This window comes from Copidosoma floridanum, unplaced genomic scaffold (genome assembly GCF_036245765.1).
Source record: "Copidosoma floridanum isolate Cflo_tuat_1 unplaced genomic scaffold, Cflo_Japanese_pri ptg000015l, whole genome shotgun sequence".
Taxonomy (NCBI): Eukaryota; Metazoa; Arthropoda; class Insecta; order Hymenoptera; family Encyrtidae; genus Copidosoma; species Copidosoma floridanum.
In genome coordinates this window covers 5,904,807-5,917,551 of record NW_028321892.1, presented here as the reverse complement: position 1 = coordinate 5,917,551, position 12,745 = coordinate 5,904,807, and the positions used below count along the sequence as shown (strand labels likewise).

The window sequence follows — 12,745 nt, the reverse complement described above, 5'->3', positions numbered from 1 at the left end:
ATAAAATGACGAGTAAGCACTTCGGGTTATTACAGAAAAAGTGCTTGTATTATTGCTCAACATTTTACTATTGAACACAAAGTTGAGTGAGCCCCCTGAATCTTGGGTTATGGGCGCTTTGGTTATGGTTTAACATTTCATTATTCAATTAAATGGCAAGTAAGCAGCTCAGGTCTTTGATTATTAGGCGCTTGTATTCATAATTAATATTTCATTGTTCAGCAAAGCAATCAGTAGGCGCCCTGGGACATCAGGTAAAAAACGCTTGTGTTAAAAATGAATATTTTATTATTCAATAGAGAGTCCAGTAAGCTACCTGGGTTGTTGGGTGATAGGGGCTTGGGTTAATCATTAATATTTTACCATGCAGCTAAGCAACCAGTAAGCGGCGTAGGTCATTTAATTGGTTATAGGCGCTTGTGTGAATACTTAATATTGTACTATGCAGCAAAGTGACGAGGAAGAGCCTAGGGTCATTGGGTGATAGGCGCTTGTGTTATGAATTGATATATTTTTCTTTAATTAAGTGACCAGTGAGAGACCTGGGTCATTGGTTGATGGGTGCTTGTACTATTGCTTGACATTTTATTAATTCGTTCTTCAGTGGCTCTCGTGATAGCAGATAATTATTATGAAGAAATAATGACTCTCTTGGTGATGCTATCGAAATCGTTTATTGCTGTGAACAACGTTTTGGCCCGTACAGTAAACCACGTTACAAGGCCCTCATCAGGTACAACTTTCTAAAAAACAATTATAAAAATATAAAAATATGAAACAATAATATTTCAAGTCAACAATACTTTACAAGAAAATCGCACAACAATGAACACTCACATAGCCACGACAATAGCGGCTATAGGTATCACGATGGATGGTAGATCGAAAAATACGCACTTCTTAAGTTCCGATCGTGCTTCTATACTATCGGTCAGTGTAAGTGTGTCACTGTACATGAGTATATTTAAGTCACACAACGCTACAGCCACCCCGCCCCAGTACAAGTCAACAAACTCGCATATTTAAATTACAGTAAATCTATTGCTCTATGTGTGTTCGGTTACAGAATTTTTGTAACATAATTTCAAATTTTGTGTGTCATGCATTCTGTTGATATTATTTCGGTAACTATGTATGTATAGCATCTCTAAGAAAATTCGCTTGAACCTATTACTTTTTCCGTGTCAAGAATTTTTACTTCATCAAAATTAAAAGAATAATTCGTTTTAGCAATATGGTCAACCAATGCAGACTTTTCTCTACGATGCTTACAATCATTCATGTGTTCATTTATTCTGGTTTTCAAGTGCCTGAAGGATTGACCTATGTAGCAACTATCGCAATCATTACATACAATTCTATATATAGCGTTACATCACATATGTGTGTTTGGTTCGATCTTTGCCTAACCGAATAAATTTCGAGAACTTGTCAATATATGTAAAAATTACGTTAATTTTATTTTTATATAGATATCTCTTAATTATAAAGTCAAAGCCTTGGAAGTAAGGTAATATCATAAGACCCCTATTGTTAGAGACCACTCGATTTAAAGGTGTATTTATAGACAATATTGTCAGTCTTTTTTTGATATATTTGTTAATAAAATTTAACGGATATTGATTATTCAATAAAAATTTTTTTGAAATGTCTAAATTTTCCTTATGAAATTTGCTATCCGATAATTTGATACTATAATCGACTAGGGTATAAACAATGGCTATTTTTTGCGATAAGGGGTGATGGGAGTTATAATTTAAATAACGTCCAGAGTGGGTCGGTTTTCTGTACCAGTTGGTTATTTTACGGAACCATCACTTTCAAATATGAGTCTTAAATCTAGAAAACTGATCTCATTATCAACGGGGGTCTCAACAGTGAACTGCAAGTGTCTGTCATAATGGCTAAAAACTGTTAATGTTTCCTCGATGGAATTATTCGGCACGCAAATTAAGATATCGTCGACATAACGTACATAAAAGGAAACTAAAAAAATACTCAGTTTTTTGAGGCAATCCTCCTCCAGACATCTCAACGCCAGGTCACACAAGACTGGACTCACTGGACTTCCCATAGCTGATCCAAAAATTTGTTTGTAGAATTTATTATTAAATTGAAATACGGTAGAATTAAGAATTAAGCTAACGCCTTCACAAAACTCTTGACTAGAAAGATTTATTTTATTTCTTTAATACTTCCAATTATTTTTTATGGATTTTAAGTAATATTGGATATATCATCAACTGTTGTCCTTGACAACTTGAGAAAGCCGCACGATGAGTGACACCGGCGCAACCCTTGCCCGCCTTGTCTCAACGATGAAATCACGAATGGATCTCATGGTATCTGTCATTTTACGCCAGATCAAGCATCAATTCGGAGGTGACATCCATACACTCTTTTTAAAGTTTTATAAGGTACACAGATGTTTACGAATAGCTAGACTACATTGTAAGTTTTTAGTTAAATGCAGATATTACAATTTGTTACCTAAACATATTCAAAATCAAAAATTAAAAAAAAAAAAATAAATAAATAAATAAATAAACAAATAAAAATAAATTAAAATTCTATGATAGAGTTGATGGCAGCTTAGATGGCCCGATCGGCCCGGATAAAATTCAACCCAATGCAGTCTGCTGAGCGATGGGTGCATCGGGACGCTGAGGTTGACGGAGACCTGGTCGTATTATTTGGGCGTACACTGTAGCGCCTAGTAGCAGTTCAATTGGTTCACTAGATGGTGAATCCAAACGGTCGGCAAGCTGCAGGTCGTGTAGATGAGGCCATCCGTTGGTAGGCCGATGCACTCGAGGTTGATATGACGTGACCGCCTTGAGCAGAAGCACATCCATATCAAGAGAGTAGGGAGCACATCGAAACTTGACAGTGATCCTGCTTCGGCCAAGGACAGCTGTAGGATGAACACCACCTACTTCATCGATCGATACACAAGCAGGGCTGCGTGGAAGCTGCAGTGAGTTGGCCAAGCGTTGCGACAGGAACGAGCACTGTGATCCTTAATCGATCAATGCTCGAACACAATGTTCCTGGCCATCCGCCCCCACCAGACTGACCCATGTTGTGGGTAGCAATGTTGGCGCAAAAGATGTTGTTTCGCTTACTAAAACGTTGAGAGGCTCGTCGCATCGAATCGGCACAGAAGAATTCGCAGAGACTACAGCTACATGGGTGTTTGTTGAAGCGTCAACGTGTATAGACGTGTGGTGCTTAGCCTCACAAACAAAACAAGTCCTCCCGGAGCGACAGGTTGAAACTTCGTGAGAGCCCAAGCAGTTCTCACATAACTGCTTCTCAAGCACGAATTCCCTCCTTTGCATTGGATTCCTGGCTTTGAAGGCTTCGCAAGTCCACAGCTGATGACGCAAGGAGCAGAGAGAACATACCGGCACCTTCGATCTGTATGATGCCTGGTGCGCATGCATGCCTATTGACCGCTGCCCTTTCCCGTTGCTCGAGGCTACGCTTGACAGCGTCAGGATGTGTTCCTCGAGAAACTCAGTCAGCTGACTGAATGCAGCCGGCTCTCTCGAAGTTCCAAGCGATTTTTCCCAATCGCGACGTGTTACGGCGTCCAGTCTATTTGCAAGGATGTAAACTAAGACGTCGTCTGAAATTGTTGGCCGTTTAAGATTTTTAAGGCCTTCGACAAGATTTTTGGCGGTTGAAAGGATTCGACGGAGGTCTGCTGCATCCTCACCACTGACACACTTTATCAAGAAGAAGCCTTTTAATAGTGCATCAACTTGCACGCGTGGCACCTCAAATGCATACTTCAGCGCATCCCAAGTCCGTTGAAAATTGTCACCCTCGAGAGAGATGCCGCGGACGAGCTCAGCTGCGTCTCCGGCCAGACTCGATTTTAAATAAAACAACTTTTCAACGTTGTTAAATAACGAGCTGGAAGAAACGCCAGAAATAAACAAGTCACGAAACTCTGGCCACAACTTGTAGTCACACGTGAAGGTCGGCAACTTGATCTCGGGCAGTTTGCGCGAAGATGACGTAGGTGCTGACGGAGCTTGAGAAGACGATGCGGCAGTCGGAAGTATCGGTGCAGGATAAGTCTCGAGAAGCGACAGCATAGTGGCAAGGGCAGTCAGATAAAATTCCTCGGTTTTTGCGTAGACATCGTTTTTGATATAATCCTGCTCGCTTAGATTTTCTTGTAGGCTAAGAAGAGTAAGATGATTGTTTTTGAATTCCTTCCAATTCGTATCCAGGCTATTCATACGAACTGTAATAACGGCGTTAGAATAATTTGCTGTACCCAACTTAGTAAGGTTTGCTGAAGCATTTTTTATAGCGTTTTGAAGGTTTTCCTGGCGTGCGAGTAATACATCAGCCGAACTTGCCATGCCGCCCGCCGTGCATGAACGTTACACAAAATCAAAAGTTCACGGCACTGACTGGCACACAAACACGATGGTCACTACACTTAGCGTATATTGTGTTAGTTTTTTAACAGTCAAATGTCACTCTCACAATCCCGAACCACGCTCTGCTACCAAAATGTTACGTTCAAGCAAAAAATGCTTGACGAACGCGGGGATCTTAATTTCGATTGTTCGGGAATTACTGAGGATCAATAAACTGTTGAGTGGTAGTAGTTTAAATAGCGTTTATTTAACAGCGTATGTATTTACAATAGCGGTTAGCGGAGCTCAGAGCGCAATTGATGTTGGCTCTTTGCTTGTTGAAAAGTATCTGGTTTACTACAATAATAGCGGAGAGTATAACTAAAGTTAACTATACAAATGTACACTGTAGTCGTTATATGAGTCAGAGTAGAAAAAGAGAGATAAGATAAGAAAATGTAAGTTCTGAAATTAAAGTACGTATAAATGTAAAGTGAAAGTTATAAAATTGATAAGTGTTACTTTTAGATGATAAAGCAAAGATAAAGCTATTACAATTCCAGGAAATATAACTATTGCATTTAACGTATTGAGCTAAAGAAAATTAGAAAATGAAAAGAGAATTAAAAGTTCACGATTGGCGTGAACAAAATGGATTACCGTCTTTTCAAAATCTTGCATTTAAGAGTAGATACGCAAATCATAAAATTAAAGAAATTATTGCTAGATTCAGAAAATCGATCCTAAATATTGAAATATTTGATTCCAACACACATAAAAGATTTTTAGTAAACTCAATATCAATAATTGAAAAAACATTAATACATAAGAATATCGATCATAACATCATATTACAATTTGAAACCTTTGTATTTTTCAAACTAAAAATTGAATTGCAAGCTTTAGAACGAAAACTTGAAAAGAAATGGAAAAATTTATACGACATAAAGTATAACAGTTTTAAAAGTCCTTCTTCGGACACACGCGTTGACGATACGTCTGAGGGTCAACGATCGTTTAGCCAAACAGCGTCTCCCACTCCTGTAGCCAACAACAACAATGATTCAAAGTGGCTGTTCAATCTTTCTAATGTTACCATACCAGAAAAAGTCCATAATATTTTTAAAATGGGAGAAACTTTTAATTTTACGACTAATATGAATACACGCTCAAAGTTTGAATTTTTTAAATTATTAGAAACAAGCTTACATTTCGTACCTATTTTTACTGATAAAATTAGAACGAATTTGTTAAAAATGTTTGACAAATTTCTGAAATCTACAAAAGCACAGAAATTTCATAATCAAAAAATAATAAATGATATTAACAAAACTGCTTTACTTTTGAAACACAACAAAGAATTATTAGTAACTAAAGTAGACAAAGGTAATGCCACTGTTGTTCTAGACAGGAGTGAATATATTAATAGTGTAGAAGAACAGCTAAATAACGATAAATATTATACAGAGTTATCAAAAAATCCATTGAATCAACTGATCAAATCTGTATCTACTTTTGTAAAGCGTTGGTGCAACTTGGGAATTTTTTAGGATTGCAAGTTCGACATACGATCGTCCAAAATAAGCAAAAATGATTTATTAAAGTGTTATGGTTCGGTTAAGAAACACAAGGCTGGAAATCCCATACATATTATAGTTTCTGCTGTTAATTCTCCTACTTATAATTTATCAAAATTCTTTACAAAATTTTTAAATGATAACATTCCAAAACCGAATTCATACATAAAAAACAGTTTTCATATAAAAGAAAAATTGAATTCTTTTATAATACCACAACATCACACAATAATTAGTTTAGATATTGTTAGCTTATTTACCAACACAAGTGAAAATATTCTTTTAAAATCTATAAAAAATAACTGGAAGTAATAAAGAAATAAAATAAATCTTTCTAGTCAAGATTTTTGTGTAGGCGTTAGCTTAATTCTTAATTCTACCGTATTTCAATTTAATAATAAATTCTACAAACAAATTTTTGGATCAGCTATGGGAAGTCCAGTGAGTCCAGTCTTGTGTGACCTGAAGTTGAGATGTCTGGAGGAGGATTGCCTCAAAAAACTGAGTTTTTTCTTAGTTCCCTTTTATGTACGTTATGTCGACGATATCTTGATTTGCGTGCCGAATAATTCGAATTATGATTCTAATGATATAAGTAATAAAAGATGCTTATTTTTATTTTTGAATAAAGTTTCCAATTTTGTTTCAGGAGTGGTCACCTATTATCCCAAGTAGTCGAGTAAGCAGAAAAGAAAGTGAATTTCTGATAATGGCTATGTCTCTAAGGTACAACTGGTCACAAGTTTGCTTAAAAAGTCAATTAGACCTACTAGATCTTCACTTTCCTACCCCAGTATATAAATCTAATTATAGATTTCTAAAGGCGTTCCCAGAATGTGAATTAATCGAGCATTATTTTTGTCAAGATTGTTCTTTATTATTATCCTTCAATGATACTTCCATGTCCTCTTGCATAAGCTGCAAGAAAGATTACACTAAAAAAATCTTAAAAAGTGAGGGAGCATATTTTATACACATGCCTTTGAAAAAACAGTTGGAGGACATTCTAAGCAGTAACCTTAGTAGGCATCTGAAAGAAAAAAGTGATGTTAATGACGTTACGAATAGCAAAATTTATAAACATTTACAAGAAAATCATGTTATCAATGACAATGATATAACAATTCAATTCAACGTTGATGGTGTAAGCTTCTTCAAGAGTTCCAAAAAATCCTTATGGCCTATAATGGTATCAATAAACGAGTTTCCATACCGTATTAGAAAAAATTGCATTATTCTATGCAGTTTATGGGAAGGAAAGAAAAAGCCCAACATGAATATGTATTTACAACCATTTATAAAAGACTTAGTTGATTTGCAAGAAAACGGATTACAATATTACAATGTACATGAAAAAAAAAAAATGTTTATTAAAGTGCATCCCATTCTTAGCACAATAGACTCTGTTGCACGACCTATGGTCCAGAACATGATGCAATTCAATGGTCGGTTTGGCTGCTGTTACTGCTATCATGAGGGAGAGCAAGTTATTGTTGGTAGAGGACATTTTAGAGCTTACAAGTATTGTGATGCCCAATTAAGGAGCAAAAGAAAACACATACTACATGAGAAAAAAGCTATGGATATCATGAAACCAGTAAAAGGGGTTAAGGGACCGTCTATTGTATCTCTCTTGTCTTCATTCGACATTATCAAGTCTTTTCCTCCAGATTATCTCCACAGTTGCTTGTTGGGAGTCAGTAATTTATTTACTCTAGCGTGGTTTGATTCTAAAAATTGTGAAAAAGATTTCTACCTTGGTAATGTAGAAGTAGAATTTAATGCACGATTAATGTCAATAATGCCACCTACCGAAATTACAAGGGTACCGCAACCTGTTAAAAATAAATGGAAGGCAAGTGAATGGAAAAATTTTATTTTATATTATTCGATACCTTGTTTAACTGGTTTATTAAGTAGTAAATATATCAAGCATTGGAGTAAATTTGTACTTGGATTAAGTATATTTCTACGAGAAAATATTTCTCCTTTAGAATTTTCTCATGCAAAATCAGCCTTACTAGACTTTGTAAAGGATATTGAAACTCTGTACGGAAAAGAGTATATGAAATTTAACGTTCATTTGTTAACCCATTTACCAGAGTATGTTTCAAAGTATGGTTCGTTGTGGGCATGGTCTACATTTCCATTTGAAAGTTTTAACGCAGTGATAAAAAATTTATTTTCTGGCACACAATGCATTCCACAACAGATCTTTAGGTCGTATTTTAGACTACGATACATAAGAAATAATACTGATATCTTGAACAGTGATAAATGTGACAAAGAAACTATAAGTTTTTTTATAAATTTAATGAACCAGTGTCACGTCAAGAACTGTATCGAGTACGAAGAAGACTTGAAAGTATTTGGAAATGGAAAATCTTTAGCATTATCAAATTTACAAAAGTTTGTTATAGAACAATCTATTAAAGAAACTATTTTGGAAGATTGTCAGTTTTACACGCGATTTATTTTCAATCATATATTAATTCATGTCAACACCTATGCTCGGTTAAAAAAAAGGAATAATTCTGTCATTTTAACGAAAAATGAGAATATAATAACGGTTACTCACTTGCTTTGTGTTACAACTCAGTCAGGTAATAGTAAATATGTAATTCTAGGGAAAAAAATTAATATTAAACCCAATGAGAGTATGTGCAAGACAAAAGAATTTTCATCAAATACGTATTCTTATATAGTTGAAGAAAGCGAAAATGTGTATTGTTGTGTAGTACTTGACATTAAATCAAAAGTTATCAAGATTCCATTTAAAAATAAGTTCTGTGCGTTTCCATTAATAAATAAACAAGAAACAGACTAATAGCATACTGCTTAAATTTGTAATAATATTCCATATTCATTGTCTATTACATTTTGGAAATTGTGATGAATTTAAAAACGATATCACCAATGCAATTATAATTTAATAAGTTTTTGTAATTAAAGCAAAAATGGAACAATTCATTTTGTTATTTGTGTGTCAAAAATTTATTTTATTTTATCATTAGTGTACCAATAAGTTTTTTAAGACATATTAGAACTAAGGCTTGTTGTAAAAATGTAAAATAAAATATTTTCTGTAAAATTACTATATCATCTCTAAACAATTCTTTACAATTGGCCAATATCGCAGTACATAGGAAATTGGCTGTTTTGGTATTAGAAAATTGTTACAAAAAGAAATTGTACGGACTAACTATTGTATCCTCAATGGATACACTTAATTTTTGTTTCTTTTAATAAGACAAGTAATTCAAATATTGGCCTTGTCAAAATAAGTTTACTCACACATTTGAATCAAATACGCTGAGAAATTGCTACTAGTGTCTTACAGATAGAAGATTCTGCCAAATTGTAAATAAGTAGTCGGTAGGTAGAGTTTAAAATTCATTTATTATCATTTCTACGATTGCAAAAGGTAAATCATTGTGAAATTATATTAATAAGTTTTACATAATTATCATACTGTTTTATTCTTTCATGCATAGATGATTCCAAAAACTTGTTCAGAAAATATGCCTACTAACACTTATAAAAATGCAACAATTATGTATTAGTGGTTATTTTCGTGTTATTAGTACAAAAACAAAATTTTATTTATAATTACACTGTTGAAAAACAAAATTTACGCCATTAAGCAGTTTTTGACAATTTGCCATTCTTCTTCTGACATGAAACGTTGGTCAGTTTTTGTCCATGTTAGTTATTGCGTTGGAAAATGTAAGAAAATTTGCATGAAAATATGCGTTCTAACATGCAAAACACAATACATATTTTATTGCATGATAGCTTGCAATTTTTAAATATTTCAGGTACCATAAATCTTGTTTGATAACCTTTAAATCGGCTTCAATGACCAATGATTGCTTTAAGTAATTCTAAACTGGATGCAAGAAAATTTGCAAGAATTATTGCATCGCGAAATTTATGCTCCTTTTTTTGCAATACTTATTGCATAAATAAATGCAAAAAAAGTTGCAATAAAATATGCAAACAACAATGCAAAGAAACCTGCAAATATTATTGCATATTTTATTGCAACTTTTTTTGCATTTATTTATGCATATAAACTTCCGTAAGGGTCCATCGAGGAAACATTAACAGTTTTTAGCCATTATGACAGACACTTGCAGTTCACTGTTGAGACCCCCGTTGATAATGAGATCAGTTTTCTAGATTTAAGACTCATATTTGAAAGTGATGGTTCCGTAAAATAACCAACTGGTACAGAAAACCGACCCACTCTGGACGTTATTTAAATTATAACTCCCATCACCCCTTATCGCAAAAAATAGCCATTGTTTATACCCTAGTCGATTATAGTATCAAATTATCGGATAGCAAATTTCATAAGGAAAATTTAGACATTTCAAAAAAATTTTTATTGAATAATCAATATCCGTTAAATTTTATTAACAAATATATCAAAAAAAGACTGACAATATTGTCTATAAATACACCTTTAAATCGAGTGGTCTCTAACAATAGGGGTCTCATGATATTACCTTACTTCCAAGGCTTTGACTCTATAATTAAGGTGGCTCCAGTGGCCTCAATGTTAAAATTATAAATAACCCAACCGAGGTTATTAAAATTGAATTATATTCTTTGGATTCCCATCTTTCTATTCGTATAAAAAAAAATTAAGGTTGACGATGAAAATTGTAAGAAATCATGCTTATAAAATCGTAGTTTTAAGACGGGTTGGATATGAAATGCAAGCTTACGCGATATACAACCTACTGCTGCACTTATATAAATAACCCGTAAGGTGTAAAAAACATACTATCTTGTATATATTATTACGCAGTTTTCGATGACATGAGAAAAGTGTCTTGTTATCGAACAAAATTTTTAAATAATCGGAGACTAAGTATACAGTTGCGAGTGCAAGTCAGCTATCAGCTGTCTGCATTCTGCAGAGTACATATATATAGGTATAACTACTCTTGAACTTAGGAGCGTACCGTAACAGTTCATCAATTAGGGCACCATAAAACTTTTTTATTTTTTTATATTAACTCACTAAAGTAACAGATAAAATGTAGAATATGGCTTACAACAGTCTCTACGATAATTTTATACCATATTTTAAAGAAAATAATGATTAATTTTTAGTCTCCCCATTTTGATACGGCACTAGGCGCTGGAGCCACCTTAAGAGATATCTATATAGAAATAAAATTAACGTAATTTTTAAATATATTGACAAGTTCTCGAAATTTATTCGGTTAGGCAAAGATCGAACCAAACACACAGATAGATATAACGCTATATATAGAATTGTATGAAACGATTGCGATAGTTGCTACATAGGTCAATCCTCTAGGAACTTGAAAACCAGAATAAATGAACACATGAATGATTGTAAGCATCGTAGAGAAAAGTCTGCATTAGTTGACCATATTGCTAAAACGAATCATTCTTTTAATTTTGATGAAGTAAAAATTCTTGACACGGAAAAAGTAATAGGTTCAAGCGACTTTTCTTAGAGATGCTATACATACATAGTTACCGAAATAATATCAACAGAATGCATGACACACAAAATTTGAAATTATGTTACAAAAATTCTGTAACCGAACACACATAGAGCAACAGATTTACTGTAATTTAAATATGCGAGTAGAAGGGGTACAGGCTATTTAATTCAGTAAAAAAAAAGATAACTGTGGCTCGTGACGTAAAACTCATAGAAACACCGCCACAAACAAGTATATCAGTTATATTTTTACCAACTTTTGAGCCAGAACAAGAACATACTTTTGTTCCGATCCATAAAATGGAAGTGGATAGTGTCCAAGAAGTCGAACAGCTAAGTCAGGTTTCAAATGAACTCTATCAAGATCAGCGAAGACAGAGCACAAGAGAACGCAATGTGTCAGCACATCTAAGGGACTACGTTGTCTACGGAGCAATAGTTAAAGAGGGTGAACCCACATGTTACGATGAAGCAACCTAATGCGTCGAAAATGAACAATGAAAGAAGGCCATGCTTAACGAATTCAAGTCAATCATTAATAACCAGACTTTGACCCAAACCGACATACCTTGTAATACTAACGTAATTGGTAGTCAATAGGTATATAAGAAAAAGGTAGATCAAAATGGTAAGCTAATTTACAAGGCTAGACTTGTGGCAAAAGGATTTTACCAAATGCAAGGCAAGGACTACCAAGACACTTATGCCCTAGTTGTTTGTTTGGCGCCTAAGAATCTCTTGTTTACTTTGGCTGTAAAATATTATTTGTGTATTAATTATTTTGATATAGAAACAGCTTTTTTACATGGTAAACTACAAGAGGGCTATATTTTTAGGCTACCTGCAACAACCTGAAAGATTTGTGGACCAACAACAACCGAACTAATGCTACAAACTGCACTAAGCCCTATATTGTTTAAAGCAGGGCAGTAGAGTGTGGAACCAGAAGTTGCATAAACTGTTTTTCTATATAAATCTCAAGCAATCATTGTAGACGCTTATTTTTATTATTATACTTTAGGTTCAAATATCATCATAGTAACCATTTTCGTTGACGATATACTTGTCTCTTACAATGATTTAAAGCATTTAAGGATATTCAAGAGTCATCTTGTCAAGAATTTTTGTAAAAAAGGATTTGGAACAAGTTAAAAAATTCCTAGGAATAAACGTAACTCTTGACAGACAAAATCGTATAACCACATTGAATCAGAGCAGATACATTAAATCTGTGTCGAAGAAGTTTGAAATGTATGACTCATTACTGACAAGTACTCCTTTACCATCTGGTTTTTTATCTG

General features: G+C 34.1%; 2 protein-coding genes across 2 annotated transcripts; one reads left to right on the top strand and one right to left on the bottom strand.

Annotated features, from left to right (window-relative positions):
* Positions 1-2,621: 2,621 nt before the first annotated feature.
* LOC149374725 (uncharacterized) lies at positions 2,622-4,379 on the bottom strand. Its single transcript, XM_089592277.1, has 2 exons — positions 3,078-4,379; positions 2,622-3,011 (listed from the first exon to the last, which is right to left on the bottom strand). Exons 1-2 carry the CDS (start codon positions 4,377-4,379, stop codon positions 2,622-2,624), a joined length of 1,692 nt encoding a protein of 563 aa, XP_089448403.1.
* A 2,850-nt stretch (positions 4,380-7,229) lies between these two features.
* On the top strand, positions 7,230-11,924 carry LOC149374724 (uncharacterized). The gene is made up of 2 exons (XM_089592276.1): positions 7,230-7,896; positions 11,659-11,924. Exons 1-2 carry the CDS (start codon positions 7,230-7,232, stop codon positions 11,922-11,924), a joined length of 933 nt encoding a protein of 310 aa, XP_089448402.1.
* The last annotated feature ends 821 nt before the right edge of the window (positions 11,925-12,745 follow it).

What these genes read in the sequence shown, in the direction of transcription:
- LOC149374725 (XM_089592277.1), bottom strand. Translation starts at nt 4,379, where the DNA reads ATGGCAAGTTCGGCTGATGTATTACTCGCACGCCAGGAAAACCTTCAA. An exon ending in CATTGCTACCCACAACATGG is followed by an intron (nt 3,012 to 3,077) that starts GTCAGTCTGGTG and finishes TAAGGATCACAG; the next exon opens with TGCTCGTTCCTGTCGCAACG.
- LOC149374724 (XM_089592276.1), top strand. Translation starts at nt 7,230, where the DNA reads ATGAATATGTATTTACAACCATTTATAAAAGACTTAGTTGATTTGCAA. An exon ending in TAAATATATCAAGCATTGGA is followed by an intron (nt 7,897 to 11,658) that starts GTAAATTTGTAC and finishes TAAAACTCATAG; the next exon opens with AAACACCGCCACAAACAAGT.